The 17,163-nt window shown below is 43.4% G+C and overlaps 1 protein-coding gene and 1 long non-coding RNA gene across 2 annotated transcripts in view; both read right to left on the bottom strand.

The window, feature by feature from the left end:
- The window catches only part of LOC308590637, a 40,957-nt gene extending 37,899 nt beyond the window's left edge, over positions 1 to 3,058 (bottom strand). The window contains exon 1 of the long non-coding RNA XR_014009824.1: positions 218 to 3,058. This is a non-coding gene — a long non-coding RNA (uncharacterized lncRNA). The remainder of the gene's footprint in view (positions 1 to 217) is intronic.
- A 2,204-nt stretch (positions 3,059 to 5,262) lies between these two features.
- The window catches only part of LOC308590292 (uncharacterized protein), a 35,751-nt gene continuing 23,850 nt past the window's right edge, over positions 5,263 to 17,163 (bottom strand). The window contains exon 6 of the mRNA XM_081200205.1: positions 5,263 to 7,579. Within this exon, the coding sequence (XP_081056331.1) occupies positions 5,397 to 7,579 (2,183 nt within the window). The 3' untranslated portion in view covers positions 5,263 to 5,396. The remainder of the gene's footprint in view (positions 7,580 to 17,163) is intronic.

Below are 17,163 nucleotides of genomic sequence, written 5' to 3'. Positions count from 1 at the left end.
GTCTCCCAAAACTGCCCCCCCCTTTCACAAGGAGCTCTCCCCCCCCCCCGTGTCTTAAACTACCCTTTGACTGGCAACCATCTCCAATCTCCTTGCTGGACAATCCCAACCAAAGATGCTCTAGATTCTCTGAAATCTACTCAGGAGTCCTGTAGTGATTTCATGCTCTTTATTGCAGATTGTAAAGCAGTGATTTAATTGCACCCCCCCCCCAAACGTAAGGCTTTTATCTACATTATTTACACAATTAGTCCCGTCTGATTGGCTGATTCTACTTCCCTCCTGGAACCTGATTGGTCTTTTCCTGCAGGCCAATCAGTTGTTGCATTCTAGGATCCTAGTTGCCTTTTGTTCTAGGCTCCAAGCTTAGTACATAACCCCCCTCCCCTCTAAGTTCCCGCAGTGCCCAGAAGGTTAGCATTCCTAGTCGTTGAATTATGCCGGTCACCTATGTATGCGTTGTGGTCTTGGGTGTCTCTCGGTAGGGGTTCCTGGTTCTGGCTCTTGTTCCAGGGCTGCCGGATGTGACGGGGTCGTTGGGTTGGACGCCGCTGGTCCACTCGGTTGTGGTTTTGGTTCCTGTGGCTGCTCGGCCTCGGTCACTTCTGGACTTCCTAGTTCTGCCTCCCTTACCCGCTCCTCCTTCTCTATGGGCCTCACCCTTCTGCTATCCCCTTGGGATTCCTCTGTCCAGCCCTCCTTGCAGTTCCCCCCCAGGAACCATCACAGCAGTTGATCGCAGTGGCGGCACCAAGCTTTCCCCCCTTTGTTAGCACCTTGTATGACACGGGGCCAGTTGCCCTGGTGACAGTGGCGGGTACCCATGCCAGGCCCTCCCCGAAGTTCCTTGCGTACACTGGGTCGCGGGGCTGGAAGGTCTGGGAGCTCCTACCTTCCCCCACTGCTGCCGCCTCATGGGCCCTGTTGGGGTGAAGGCGGTCCAGTCTTGTTGTGAGGCGCCAGCCCATGAGTAGTTCCGCTGGGCTCCGGCCATCATTGTGCTGGGGGTGCTATGCTGGGCTAGGACAAATGCAGCTAGGAGATACTCCCAGTCCCCTTGTGTCATGAGGCGGAGGGTGTCCTTGGTGGTCCACACCATGCGCTCTGCTTGGCCATTGGTGGCGGGGTGGAACAGCACTGATTGTGCATGGCAGATGGCATTTTCTGTTGCAAAAGTCTGGAACTCCTGTGATGTGAATGCTGTTCCATTGTCAGAGATGAGGGTGTCAGGGAGTCTGTGGGTTGTGAACAGCCTACATAGTACTCGGATGACCGCAGATGTGGAAGTGGACGGTACCTGGGCGACCTCCAGCCATTTGGAGTATGAGTCCACCACTACGAAGAATGTCCTTCCCTGGAAGGGGCCAGCGAAGTCCACATGCAGGTGGGACCACAGTGCTCGGTTGGACTCCTTTCAGCTCTGGCAGTATTTAACCCAGGCCTCTATCTCCCCGTCAATTCCTGGCCACCACACATAGCTTAAGGGCCTCACAACCCCGGGTGTGTTTCATGTAGGGCTGTGAGGACCTTTTGGCGCAGAGGCTGGGGAACGACCACCCTGCTTCCCCATAACAGGCACCCCTTGTGGGCTGACCATTTCTGTTTGCGGGTTGTATAGCCCGCAAATTCCAGCCCAGGGTTGCTACTGGGCCATCTCCACCACACCCAGTCCAGGACCCGGGAGATGACCCTGTCCTTCATGGAGTGGCGTGCTACTTCCAGCACCTGAATGTGGCGGTCAGGAAGCTGTTCCAGGCTCATGACCTCATGTGCGGGTGCTGGGTCGGGGATGGTCTCAGGGAGTGGCAGTTTGCTGAGGGCGTCCGCGTGGCCCATTGCCTTCCCAGGCTGGTGGACCGTGTATACTGGTAGCCGGTGAGGAAAATCAACCACCTGAGGACGCAGGGTGACAGTATTTGAGGGGTCTGCTTCTTGGGTGTGAATAGGCCAAGCAGTGACTTGTGGTCAGTCACAACGGTAAAGGGGGGCCTATACAAGAAATCGTGAAATTTCTTTACTCCCTTCACAATTGCCAGGCCCTCTTTGTCTATTTGCGGATAGCTCCTCTAGGCTGTGGAGAGGGTCTGGGAAAAGTAAGCCACCGGCACCTCTCTTCCATCCGGAAGTTGGTGCCCTAGTACGGCACCGACACCATAGGGCGAGGTGTCGCATGCCAGCACCACCGGCAACCTCTCGTCAAAGTGCGCCAGGACTGAGTTCAAGATGAGCAGATCTTTGACTGCTTGGAACGCAGCCTCATGGCACTGCCCCCACACCCACGGGGCCTGCTTATCTGACAGTCTTTCTAGGGGCTCTGCTACTGCTGCCTTGTGGGGTAAGAAGGCATGGTAAAAGTTAATAGTCCCAAGAAGGCTTGGAGTTCCGCCTTACCCTTAGATGCAGGGGCGTTGCAAATAGCCCACATCTTGTCCCCAGTCAGGTGGACTCTGTCTGCATCTATTGTAAATCCTAGAAAAACCACCTATTGAACTCCTAGCAGACACTTTTCCTACTTCACCTTGAGGCCGGCCATCTGGAAACAGTGCAGGACAGTGCGGAGTGTGTCCCCAAACTCCCCCAGTTTGGCCCCTGTGATCAACACATCATCGAAGAAGAGTGTGACGCCAGGTATTCCTTTGAGGAGAGAGTCCATTAGATTTTGGATTATGCCTGGGGCCACACGGACGCTAAATTTCAGCCCATTGACACGGAACCGGCCCCGTGCGTTACAATCGTCTGTGCCTCCGCAGGGGCCTTGTCCACTGGCAACTGCTGATAGGCCTGGGCCAGCTTGCCAAAAATCTTAGACCCCGCCAGGGTGGCGAGGACAGGGCTGACCATTGGCACCAGGTATGCATGAGCCATAAGGGCCTTCTTTATGGTACATTTGTAGTCTGCGCAGATGTGGACTGAGCCATTGGGCTTGACGGGTGTGATGATTGGGGTTTCTCGGGGGCATTGGGCTAAAGCACTCCTTGCTCAATGAGCCAGTCTAATTCCTCGTCAATGCGGGGTTTTAAGGGTGAACGGGACCTGGTGGGCCTTGAACATGATGGGTCGTAGACTTCTGGGTTGGCGCCTCCAGGCAATGGCGGAGTTCCTCCGATTGGGAGGAATTTGCTCCGTGGAAATCAGGGTCTGACCGCCACGGCGAAGGCGGAGACCCACTGAAATCACAGGCAGGAGAAGCTTGTGAACCTGGGATTCGGCTGGCATCTTTTGCGCCTCCCCTACTCGCGGGGAAACCCTGATTTGGGGATCCGGAGCGAAGTGGGGTGAGCGGCGCAGTGCTTTGAATTGACTGCTTCTTTCACGGAGTGAAGCTGCATCGCTGTTGCTGGAGAGCGCTGACTTTTTCCTGTGGACAATTTGACTTTAAACAACTACCCATGAGTAGAACGGAAAATTGGATCTTTAAATTCATTAATTTGGCATTGAAACGGGAAGGTTTTAAACAGGAAGTCCGCCTTCCTCTTTTGTAAATAGACTGAAGCAAAGGCGTTGCAAGTTAAAGCCTTGGAAAGTCTTTTGTAAAGGATTAAATCTCCATCGGTTAAAACTATTAAAGCCCCCTTGGAAGCAGGAGAAGAGGGGGGAAATTTTGGACCTAGCGAGCCTGCAGGAGAGTGAAAAATTAAATTACCACTGCTCTGAACCTGGAAACGGGCTGCCAGCAGAACTGACGTTTTGGGAGAGTTCTTGACTGTGAACAGAAAGCATGTTGACAGATGGCTAAATAAGAGAAATATATTGTTTCCATTGTCCTCTTCTGTGTTTAAAAAGGAGGAAAAGTAACTGAAAATTGAAACTAACTTTATAAATTGTGCTTTAAAGGATTGATACAAGTGGAGACTGTTTCCCTCTAGAGGGAGCTTTTGAAACTGTTACAAGAGTGGAGCTGGGTTTTTTCCAGCTGCAAGATAAGAGCTGTGAGAATCAGAGATTGACCTTGGATTTTAAGAATGTTGACAGAAGGAGCCTTAGTGACTGTTTTATGTAAGATAAGCTATTCGTTGGAACAGCTTCACAAGAAGACGGATGTTATGAATACCAAACTTGAGAACTTGGAACAAAAAGTGTTAAATTTGGGACAAAAAGTGACCATCAATACAGAAATTGTTCAGGATTTGACACAGGAACCTACTTTGACAGGACAAACTGGGGAGAAGACGAAGGAGAAAGTAGTAGTTGTTGAACCTAAAGTAATACAAGTGGAAGCCCCAGCCTTACAGAGACAAATCGTGGACTATAAGTGGAGGCCTTTTATAAATGAATATAGAAAAAGTCAGAATTTGAAGATTGGAGCCCTGCTTGGACTGGAGAAGGAAGGTTGGATAGACTCTTTCATGCAGGGATTTACTGACCTTTGGGTCCTGAATCTGGGTCAGGAGGTGATTGGAGTTGTGGGGGCCTTTGGATCTGGAGGAGCCTTGAAACATGATTTGAGATATTGTATGGACCTTGGTTCTAGCTGTGGAGAGTTGGCTGGCCTGTTGAGAGGGAATGGGGGCATGGTTGGGTCGGGGCCTCCCCGAGACTTGCTCTTCAGCATCTTCAGCATCAAAGAATATGAAGAATTGCAGAAGGGACTTGGAAAAGATTTAAGAGCCTTGGACAGAAGATCTCCAGGTTGATGAACTATATGGAATGGACGGAAATGACTGGCAGAATCCAAGAGCAGGGAGAAGAGATGGTGGTAGAAGACTGGGAAAGCTTAAAGTTTGTATATAGAAATATTGTAAAATTAATGAGTATTTGAAAATTGTTGGAATGAAACTTTATGGCTTTAGCAGAAATGTTATAAGGAGTTAAGTATAAATAAGTATTTTAGTATTAATGGAAAATAAGGTTAAACATATGTTAAGTTATTCATAATGATAAAAATAGAGAAAGATGGAAAGGAATTGCTGAAACAAGTAACAGAAGTGGAATACAAAAAGGGAGGTGAGAGGAGGTCGATGAAATAAGGGAATGAAAGATAGAGTAATGAAATGGCATGCTATATGTTTTTAAATTGTTGTTTTGTTTATTGTATTGTTTTTTCTTTTGTTCTTTTTTCTTGTCTGCTCTATTTTGTCTTTTTCTCCTGCCTTTTTTCTTTTTTCTTTCCTTGTAAGTTTGATTAGTAATAAAGATTATTTTTTTTAAAAAAAAGGAACATGATGGGTCGTATGGCAGGGTCTAGTTGTAGGCCAACAGGGGGGCAGTACATCACCCAATGCCCCATCGAAAATCTCTTTCTAAAAGCTCCAATTTTTAAAAAAAGAGCTTTAAAAATGAGACCAGACTTTCATAACTCCCTCCGATCATACTCTTGGCATTGATATGATTCCTCCCCTGTATGTATTTTTTGATGAAATGAGATTTCCTTTTTGACTGAAGCTATTTCCACATTCCTAACACGGATCTGACTTCTCTGCTGTGTGTAATTTTTGATGGGCACGGAGACCTACTTTCCTGGTGAAGCTCTTTCCACATTCCAGGCACTGAAAGGGGTTTTCTCCTGTATGAATTCTTTGATGGGAAGTGAAACTTATTTTCCAGGTGAAGCTCTTTCCACATTCCAAGCACTTAAAGGGTTTCTCCCCTGTATGAATTCTTTGATGGGAAGTGAGTGTGGAGCTGTTAATGAATCTCTTTCCACATTCCAGGCACTGAAAGGGGTTTTCTCCTGTATGAATTCTTTGATGGGAAGTGAGACTTTCTTTCCTGGTGAAGCTCTTTCCACATTCCAAGCACTGATAGGGTTTCTCCCCCGTATGAATCCTTTGATGGGAAGTGAGATGGGCCCTCTGACTGAAGCTCTTTCCACATTCCATGCACTGATATGGTTTCTCCCCTGTATGAATTCTACAATGGGAAGTGAGATCGTGGCTGTGACTAAAGCTCTTTCCACACTCCAAGCAGTGATATGGTTTCTCCCCTGTATGAATTCTTTGATGAGAAGTGAGAGAGGAGCTATCAGTGAAACTCTTTCCACATTCAACACACTGATAGGGTTTCTCCCCTGTATGAATTCTTTGATGGGAAGTGAGATCGTAGCCATGGCTGAAATTCTTTCCACATTCCACACACTGATAGGGGTTATCCCCTGTATGAATTCTTTGATGGACAGTGAGACTTTCTTTCCTGGTGAAGCTATTTCCACACTCCAAGCAGTGATATGGTTTCTCCCCTGTATGAATTCTTTGATGGGAGGTGAGAGAGGACCTATCAGTGAAGCTCTTTCCACACTCCACGCACTGATAGGGTTTTTCTCCTGTGTGAATTCTTTGATGGACAGTGAGACTTTCTTTCCTGGTGAAGCTCTTTCCACATTCCAAGCACTGATAGAGTTTCTCCCCTGTATGAATCCTTTGATGGGAAGTGAGATTTTCTTTCCAGGTGAAGCTCTTTCCACACTCCAAGCACTGATAGGGTTTTTCTCCTGTGTGAATTCTTTGATGGGAAGTGAAACTGCTTTTTTTACTGAAGCTCTTTCCACATTCCACGCACTGAAAGGGTTTCTCCCCTGTATGAATCCTTTGATGGGAAGTGAGATTGGAACTCCGAGTAAAGCTCTTTCCACACTCCAAGCACTGATAGGGTTTTCCCCCTGTATGAATTCTTTGATGGGAAGTGAAACTGCTTTTTTTGCTGAAGCTCTTTCCACATTTCACGCACTGAAAGTGTTTCTCCCCTGTATGAATCCTTTGATGGGAAGTGAGCTTGGCCCTCTGATTGAAGCTCTTTCCACACTCTAAGCAGTGATATGGTTTCTCCCTTGTATGAATTCTACAATGGGAAGTGAGAGTATAGCTGTGAGTGAATCTCTTTCCACACACAAAGCAGTGATAGGGTTTCTCCCCTGTATGAATTCTTTGATGGAAAGTGAAACTTATTTTCCGGCTGAAGCTCTTTCCACATTCCAAGCACTGATACGGTTTCTCCCCTTTATGATTTCTCTGATGGACAGTGAGACTTTCTTTCCAGGTGAAGCTCTTTCCACATTCCACACACTGATAGGGTTTGTCCCCTGTATGAATTCTTTGATGGGAAGTGAAATGGGCACTCTGACTGAAGCTCTTTCCGCATTCCAAGCACTGATAGGGTTTCTCCCCTGTATGAATCCTTTGATGGGAAGTGAGCTTAGCCCTCTGATTGAAGCTCTTTCCACACTCTAAGCAGTGATAGGGTTTCTGCCCTGTATGAATCCTTTGATGTGCAGTGAGATGGGAGCCCTGACTGAAGCTCTTTCCACATTCCACGCAGTGATATGGTTTCTCTCCTGTATGAATCCTACGATGGGAAGTGAGGTTGTGGCTGTGACTGAAGCTCTTTCCACACTCCAAGCAATGATAGGGTTTCTCTTTTGTATGAATTCTTTGATGGGCAGCGAAACTCTGTTTCCAGGTGAAGCTCTTTCCACATTCCAAGCACTGATAGGGTTTCTTCTCAAGCGGATTTCTTTGATGGGAAGTAGAATAGGAGCTCTGACTGAAGCCCTCTCCACAGTCTGAATCCTGATATGGCTCCACCACTCTTTGGATTTCGTTGTGGTATCCCTTGTTCTTCATTTCCAATTCATCACCACCTGAAACTAAGAGGCAAACGGATTAGAGTCTCGGGAAGAAGTGCAGCCCCAAATTACGGAACAATGCTAATTAATGCTTGGGACAGGGGAAGAACTGAAGGGAGTTAGATGTTATAATGTTCCTTTCGTTCTGTAAAAATGTCTAGTTTCGTATACAAATCTTGTTGAATATTAGATGTTTTCTCTCTCAGGTGTTTAAAAGTACAGCTTAACCTGGTAACGTCATTTTATTCAAATTTAAATATGCATCTGTACTATCTTCATAAATAAAATGTGCTTTTATTGAAAAAGGTGACCAATGCGGAAAAGTTCCCTGTTAAAATTAAGATATATTCAATATGCTAAGTTGTTCAGTATGCAGTAATAAATCTAAATAAATTTTAAAAGCTGGAGAAATATTTGGGAACATTGACTCTGGACTGACTTGGTCATAGTCAGCTGCCTTGTGGTGGGCGATGTAAGAGTAGGAGAATAAAAATGGCAAACATGAACTTTGGCATGTGACGAAGACACATGAGAGAAGCAGCAGCAAAGCAGGCTGGGAAGTGCTGGGACTGCACAATCATTTGGGCCTACTAAAGTTATTCAGGCCTGCTAACTGTTGAGTCACTCTGACATGTGACTTAGCCGCCATTTTCTCTGTGTGTTCTCTGAAAGATTTCAGTCAGAGTCAGTCTGCCTCAGTTGTGAGCAGAGTCAGTATGGAATCTCAGTCAACCTGTTTGGAACCATGTTGTTTATGAAGAAGTTTATTTTAACTCAGTAAAGCTCTTATTCTTTAAAACTCTGTGTTATTAATAAGGGATGCAGCTTCCAAAGAGTGACGGAGGATCTAGATATGGCCTAGAAGAAGAAGAGTTTGGATTTGATATCCCGCTTTATTACTACCCTAAGGAGTCTCAAAGCGGTTAACATTCTCCTTTCCCTTCCTCCCCCACAACAAACACTCTGTGAGGTGAGTGGGGCTGAGAGACTTCAGAGAAGTGTGACTGGCCCAAGGTCACCCAACAGCTGCAGGTGGAGGAGCGGAGACACGAACCCGATTCCCCAGATTACGAGTCTATTGCTCTTAACCACTACACCACACTGGCTCTCAATTATTGTGGATGATAAAACAAAGTATTCATGGCTATATCTATTGAGAAACAAATCAGAATGTGCAGATGCTTTGAAGTCCTGGAAGGTATGGGCAGAAAGATGTTTTCAAAGGCCAGTTATTCAACTCCAAACCAACCGAGGGGGCGAATATTTAAGTAATCATTTCCAGGCATGGCTTAAACGCCATGGAATAACGCATCGTCTCACATGTCCAAATAGTCCCTGGAAAAATGGAGTTGCAGAGAGACGTGTGGGTGTCATGCAAATTGTAAAGGACAGCTTGTTAACTGATGCTGGATTGCAAAATGATGCAAAGCTCTGGGGAAAAGCTCTCCTGACTGCCAATTTTTTAGTGAACCGTACTTTCACTACTGCCACGGGTGATGTGCCCTACAGCAGTGTTTCCCAACCACTGTTCCGCGGCACACTAGTGTGCCGCGAGATGTTGCCTGGTGTGCCGCGAGATGTTGCCTGGAGGGAGGCGGGCGAATCGGGCGGCGAGAGGCGGGGCAGCGAGGAGAGGCCGCCCAGCGCGGGGCTCTCGCCGTCTGCCTGCCTGGCTGCCTGCGAGCTCGGCGGGCAGCGCCTCCGTCCGCAGCGCCCGCCTCGCGGCTCTCATTCCCTGCCCCTGCCAAAGCTCACCCAGCCAAGCCGCGCTCTCCTTCCTGCCTCGCTTTGCTGCCTCCTCCCACCCCCACAGCTTGGAGGTTCCCCGGCAAGGGGGAGGGGAAAAAATTGAAACTTACACTTTCGTGCGTCCCTCCCGGCGTGACGCTGCGTGCTGACGTCACAGGGCTGTAATGGTGGTGTGCCTCAAGATTTTTTTCATCAAACAAGTGTGCCTTTGCCCAAAAAAGGTTGGGAAACACTGCCCTACAGAATGCTTTTTGGGAAGGAACCGGATTACACAGGTTTACATGTGTGGGGGACTTGGGCTTCTGTTCATATCCCCAAGTCTCTGAGACACAAAGGTGAGCCTAAAACAAGAATGCTACGTTTCATTGGCTATCAGGGCTATTCTAGCAGGTCTTATCGTTTTGCTTTGGGATGTGGCCAAGTAGTCATTTCACAAAATGCTGAATTTGCTGAACAGGATAGGTGGGAACAGGTTCATGCCAATCCTAGTATTTTAATTCCTCTCTCAGGACAGCCACAGGAGCCTCTCAGGCAGCCAGCTGCTGAGGAAAGGATAGGAAGTGGGGAAAATTTGCCCTCAGGTACTGACACTTTACAAAGTGCCACAAGCAGTGAATCAGAGGAACAACAAAATGATGAGCTGGAGGAGCAACAAGAGAAGGAAAGCCCAGTGGTTATTCCTAGAAGGTCCACATGGACTACCAAGGGTATTCCCCCGATAAATTGACTTTTGGCACAACAAAAGTGTGTCATGTTAATTGTACACAGCCACAGGACTTTGCTCAAGTTCTGAAACTACCTTCTAAGGAACAAACCCAGTGGTTTGACGCCATGAAAGAAGAGTGGGATCATTCAAAGAAAATAAGGTTTACACACTAGCCAAATTGCCACCAGGTGAAAAGTTAATTTTTCATGTTTACACTTCTGCTCTCTAGGTCTTTGGGGGAGTGTCATGTGACAAAGACACATGAGAGCAGAAGCAGCAAAGCAGGCTGGGAAGTGCTGGGACTGCACAATCATTTGGGCCTACTAAAGTTATTCAGGCCTAACAGCTAAGTGTTGAGTCACTCTGACATGTGACTTGGCAGCAATTTTCTCTGTGTGTTCTCTGTAAGTTTTCAGTCAGAGTCACTCTCCCTCAGTTGTGAGCAGAGTCAGTATGGAATCTCAGTCAACCTGTCTGGAACCATGTTGTTTATGAAGAAGTTTATTTTAACTCAGTAAAGCTCTTATTCTTTAAAACTCTGCATTATTAATTTATGCTGCGCATCACTTCTATGTGCTGAAAAACACTTTTCGTATATTGAACAAATGTGTGTAGCAGCTGCTAAAGGGAAGTCTTCTTTCTGCACTTTTCATTCCTACAAGCTGCCAAATTTAAATTTCTTTAGTGGCTAAAAATTTAATTATGATGTGCATCACCTTAAACCAATTTGGATGTTTTCTTAAATTCTCGACATCACAGAATGCAGCAGAAACTTGTCATATCAGTATTATTATTATTATTATTATTATTATTATTATTATTATTATTATTATTATTATTATTATTATTATTATTCAAGTTTCCTTACAGTCGTACAGCAGGTTACATAGGCTTCAGGTTACAGACTCCGCTAACCTAGAAATAGCACCTCAGGTTAAGAACTCTGCTTCAGGATGAGAACAGAAATCGTGTTCTGGCAGCGCAGCGGCAGCAGGAGACCCCATGAGCTAAAGTGGGGCTTCAGGTTAAGAACAGTTTCAGGTTAAGAACAGACCTCCAGAATGAATTAAGTTCTTAACGCGAAGTACCACTGTACTTAAATGTTACATTACTGTGAGAAGTTACAGGGGACGAGGCAGGGGGCCTTCTCGATAGGGGAACCCACCCTGTGGAACGCCCTCCCATCAGATGTCAAGGAAATAACTATGCAACTTTTAGAGGACTTCTGAAGGCACCTCTGTATTGGGAAAAAAGCGCCAGAGTCGTGGAAAGAAGCATTTATTACACTTATACCGAAAACTGAGACTGAAAAGACAGAACTTAAGAACTACAGACCCATATCCCTATTAAATGTGGATTACAAAATGTTTGCTGACATTTTGGCTAAAAGGCTAAAAAAAGTATTAGGGGAAGTGATTTACAAGGACCAAGCTGGCTTTCTCCTAGGTAGACATTTGTCTGACAACACGAGGAATATAATCAACATTTTGGAGAAGTTGCAAGAAGACATTAATACTAAAGCAGTTTTAATCTTTGTGGACGCCGAGAAAGCCTTTGACAATATTTCTTGGAGTTTTATGAAGAAAAATCTTCAGGGGATGGGGGTCGGTCAAGAGTTTGAAAATGGTATAAGTGCAATTTATTCAGAACAAAAAGCTAAATTAATAGTTAATAATGTGGTGACAGAGGAATTTAAGATAGAGAAAGGGACACGACAAGGCTGCCCAATTTCCCCATTACTTTTTATTTCGGTCCTGGAGGTTCTGCTAAATATGATTAGAAGGGACCATTTGATTAAAGGCATAATGGTCGGAGCTAAACAATACAAACTGAAAGTCTTTGCAGATGACCTAGTATTGACATTACAGGAGCCAGAATCTAGTACAAAAAGAGTATTAGAATTGATCCATGAGTTTGGTCATGTGGCAGGATTTAAGTTGAATAAGTTAAAAACTAAAGTCCTTGAGAAAAACTTAACAAAGATTGAGAAAGAGAGGTTTCAGAATGAGACAGGTTTAACAGTGGTTAAGAAGGTGAAATATTTGGGGATTAATATGACAGCTAAAAATGGGAACTTATTTAAAGACAATTATGAAAAATCCTGGACGGAGGTTAAAAAGGATTTAGAAATATGGTCAAACTTGAAGCTTTCCTTGTTGGGTCGAATTGCTGTTATAAAGATGAATGTATTGTCAAGAATGTTATTTCTGTTTCAATCATTACAAATTTTAGACAAGATGGATTGTTTCAAGAAGTGGCAAAGAGACATTTCTAGATTTGTCTGGCAGGGCAAGAAGCCCAGAATAAAATTTAAAATACTAACTGATGCAAAAGAAAGAGGGGGATTTGCCCTGCCAGACCTTAAACTCTATTATGAATCAGCAGCTTTCTGCTGGTTGAAAGACTGGCTGCTTCTTGAGAACACAGATATCTTGGATCTAGAAGGTTTTAACAATGTTTTTGGGTGGCATGCATACTTGTGGTACAGCAAGGTTAAAGCGCATAAAGCATATAAAAACCATATTGTCAGGAAAGCACTGTTTAATGTCTGGACAAGGTATAAGGACTTACTTGAAAATAAAACCCCAAGGTGGTTGTCACCAATGGAGGCAAAGGCTCAGAAAAGGCCCAATATGGAGGCCAAATGGCCAAAATATTGGGAAATTTTGGAGCAAGAAGGAGACAAATTGAAATTGCAGAGTTTTGAGAAACTAAAAGATAGAGTTCGAGATTGGCTTCATTATTATCAAATAAGAGAGGTATACAATTTGGATAAAAAAATCGGCTTCCAGGTGGAAAAATCAAAGTTGGAAACAGAATTGTTAGACCCCAAAACTAAGATACTTTCAAGAATGTATAACTTGCTGTTAAAATGGAACACTCAGGATGAAACGGTTAAATCTGCTATGATTAAATGGGCACAGGATGTTGGGCATAACATTATGTTTGCTGACTGGGAACAGTTGTGGACCACAGGTATGAAATTCACGGCATGTAATGCCTTAAGAGAAAGTATTATGAAAATGATATATAGGTGGTACATGACACCAGTCAAGCTGGCTAAAATCTATCATTTGCCCGATAACAAATGTTGGAAATGTAGAGAAACTGAAGGTACATTCTTTCACCTTTGGTGGACGTGCCCAAGGATTAAGGCTTTCTGGGAGATGATCTATAATAAAATGAAAAAGATATTTAGATATACCTTCCTGAAGAAACCAGAGGCCTTCCTCTTGGGCATAGTCAGCTAATTGGTGTCAAAGAAGGATAGTACTTTCTTTATGTATGCAACAACAGCAGCAAGAATATTGATTGCAAAGTATTGGAAGACACAAGATTTACCCACGCTGGAAGAATGGCAGATGAAGGTGATGGACTACATGGAATTGGCAGAAATGACTGGCAGAATCCGAGATCATGGAGAAGAGGTGGTGGAAGAAGATTGGAAAAAATTTAAAGACTACTTGCAGAAATACTGTAAAATTAATGAATGTTAAAGGGATGTTGGATTGAAAATAAGCGGTATTGGTAAAAAGATTAAGAAGAATATGTACTTACAGATTGATAATGGTTGAAAATACATATTTATAACAGGTTAAGAAATTGAGTAAAGATAAATGATAGAGGGTAAGGATTTGCTGAATAATCTATCTGAACTGGAATACAAAAAAAGGAGGTGAGAGGAGGTCAGGGAACAAGTAAATGGAACATAAAACATGAAAATACTGATCCTTTTTTTTCTTCTCTTTCTTTTTTAACAGCTTTTTATTTTTTACTTATTGCCGTTTATGTATTTTGTTTTTATATTTTTGTATCTTCTTTTAATTACGGTTGTTTTTTGTTCTTATCCTTTATGTTTAAATTCTGTAATTTTTTATTGTTTCTAAAACTTCACTAAATATCATTTTTTAAATAAATTGAAGGCACCTCTGTATTGGGAAGTTTTTAATGTTTGATGTTTTATTATGGTTTTTTTTTGGGGGGGAAGTTGTCCAGAGTGGCTGGGGCCACCCAGTCAGATGGGCAGGGTAAAAATAATAAAATTATCATTATTGTTACTACAGGGTTCACTGCCTGAGATTCAAAAAGCCTGGCTCTTTTCTGGGATGGAGTTTGTTTGGTTCAGTCGTGGAATCTGTCAAGCAACTCTTTGGTCAAAAATCACTCTGAAGCCTACATTTAAGAAGGCCTGGGCAGTTCAGACAGCCTGATCATGGTTTTAAATGGCAGAACTGAAAGAAGAATATTCAAAGGGAAAACAATCAATAGCCATCCATCCAAGGTTTCCTGTGGGAGTGTTAGCATCCCAGGTGCTGTGGGTGGCGCTGTTGAGCCCCATTGAAATATCAGAGGTTCGTCACATAGAGAGATGTCTTGATTTACAAAACAGATACGATGATCCAATAGGCAGCCTTACCGAGAGAGTCCAAGATCCCATGATTTTCTTCCATGACTTCCTTATGGAGAGCCCTCTGGTCGGGATCCAGCAACACCCACTCGTCGTCTGTGAAATGGACAGCTACATCTTCAAAGCACACTGGACCCTAACAGAACAGGAATGTGGATTACAAAATTTTTGCTGACATTTTGGCAAACAGATTTAAAAAAGTTTTAAATGGCGTAATTCATAAAGACCAAGCAGGCAGGTAGACATTTGTATGACAATACTAGAAACATTATCGACATTTTGGAACTTTTACAAACGAACATTAATACTAAAGCTGTGTTGATATTTATTGATGTGGAGAAGGCCTTTGACAACATCTCTTGGGAATTTATGAAAAAAAACTTGGGAGGGATGGGAGTGGGACGGGGATTTGAAAATGGGATAGAAGCAATATAATCAGAACAAAAAACGAAGCTAATAGTCAACAATGTGGTGACAGAAGAGTTTAGGATCGAGAAAGGAACACGACAAGGCTGTCCTATTTCCCCTTTGTTATTTATTTCGGTCCTGGAGGTGCTCCTGAACATGATTAGAAGGGACCGGCTGGTTGAAGGGATACAGGTCGGAGCTAAACAATACAAACTTAAAGCCTTTGCAGGAGCCAGAATCTAGTACGAAAAGGGTTCTAGAACTGATAAATGACTTTGGTCGGGTGGCGGGTTTTAAACTAAACAAGCAAAAGACTAAGGTTTTGGAAAAAAAATTGACAAATGCAGAATCAGAAAGTTTTCAGAAAGAGACAGATCTAAAAGTGGTTAAAAAGGTGAAATACCTAGGGGTGAACATGACTGCTAAGAATTTGAATTTATTTAAGGACAACTATGAGAAATGTTGGACAGAGATTAAAAAAGACTTAGAAAGTTGGTCAAGACTTAAACTTTCCTTGTTGGGCCGAATTGCTGCGATTAAGATGAATGTATTGCCTAAAATGTTATTTTTGTTTCAGACCCTACAGATTGTGGACAGAGTGGAATGTTTCACAAAGTGGCAGAGAGATATTTCTAAATTTGTCTGGCAGGGCAAAAAGCCCCGAATTAAGTTTAAGATACTAACGGATGCTAAGGAGAGGGGGGGGGGGTTGCCCTGCCAGATTTGAAGCTGTATTATGAATCTGCAGCTCTCTGCTGGTTGAAAGATTGGATTTTGCTTGAGAACACTGATGTCCTGGATCTGGAAGGGTTTAACAATGCTTTTGGATGGCATGCATATTTGTGGTACGACAAGGTAAAAATCCATAGATTTTTCAAGAACCATATTGTCAGGAAGGCAGTGTTTAATGTCTGGGCAAAATATAAAGACTTACTAGAAAATAAGACCCCAAGGTGGTTATCACCAATGGAAGCCAAGGCCCAGAAAAGACTCAATATGGAGGCCAATTGGCCGAAATATTGGGAAATTTTGGAAAAAGAAGGAGACACTTGGAGGCTGCAGAGTTTTGAGAAACTAAAGGATAAGGTGCAAAATTGGTTACATTATGCTCAGATTAGGGAGGTTTTCAGATTAGATATGAAAATAGGTTTCCAGGTGGAAAAATCAAAATTAGAAACAGAACTGTTAGAATCTAAGACCAAGGTACTTTCAAAAATGTATAACTTGTTGCTGAAATGGAACACACAGGATGAAACGGTTAAATCAGCTATGATAAAATGGGCACAGGACATTGGTTACAACATTATGTTTGCTGACTGGGAAAAGTTATGGACCACCGGAATGAAGTTCACGGCATGTAATGCCTTGAAAGAAAACATTATGAAAATGATATATAGGTGGTACATGGCCCCAGTCAAGCTAGCAAAGATATACCATCTGCCCGATAATAAATGTTGGAAATGTAAAGAAACTGAAGGAACATTCTTCCACCTCTGGTGGACATGCCCAAGGGTTAAGGCTTTCTGGGAAATGATCTATAATGAACTAAAAAAGGTATTTAGGTATACCTTCCTCAAGAAACCAGAGGCCTTCCTTTTGGGCATTGTCGGCCAAGGGGTGGCAAAGAAAGACAGAATTTTTTTTATGTATGCAACTACAGCAGCAAGAATACTTATTGCAAAACACTGGAAACCCAAGATTTACCCACACTGGAAGAATGGCAGACGCAACTGATAGAATACATGGAGCTTGCAGAGATGACCGGCAGAATCCGAGACCTGGGAGAAGAGACGATGGAAGAGGACTGGAAAAAATTTAAAGACTATCTACAAAAACACTACAAATTATGTGAATGCTAGAAGGGTGTAAGTCTGAAAGTAAAAGGGCAGCAGTAATTTGGCTTTATGATATAAGAAAATAAGCTGGTAAAGATATTTAACGTTTGAAATATAATATATAAGAAAAGTTACGAATTGAAACAAGGTAATAAATTGCTGTTGATAACTTTTGAACTGAGAACGCAGAGAAGGGAGATGTGAGGAAGTCTTAAGAGAATGAAAATATGATTAGCCAACAACTGTATATTAGTTTTTTCCCCATCTTTTTCCTATCTATTATCTGTATAATTCTATTTCTTATCTTTGTGGTGATGGTATTCTGTATGTTTGGGTGTTTCTTCTTTTTGTGTTATGTAAAGAAAATCGCAATAAATATCTTTATTAAAAAAAAAAGGAAAAAGGCTGTCCTCTTAGAGAACATTCACTTGGCTCTGTTGTTTTCTACAGCGGCCAGACCCCTCTCTGCCTTCCTCATCCCTCCTCTCTCCTGCTGCAG

The sequence above is a fragment of the Podarcis bocagei genome (assembly GCF_964188305.1).
Source record: "Podarcis bocagei genome assembly, chromosome: 7".
Taxonomy (NCBI): Eukaryota; Metazoa; Chordata; class Lepidosauria; order Squamata; family Lacertidae; genus Podarcis; species Podarcis bocagei.
This window is presented reverse-complemented; position numbering and strand designations above follow the sequence as displayed.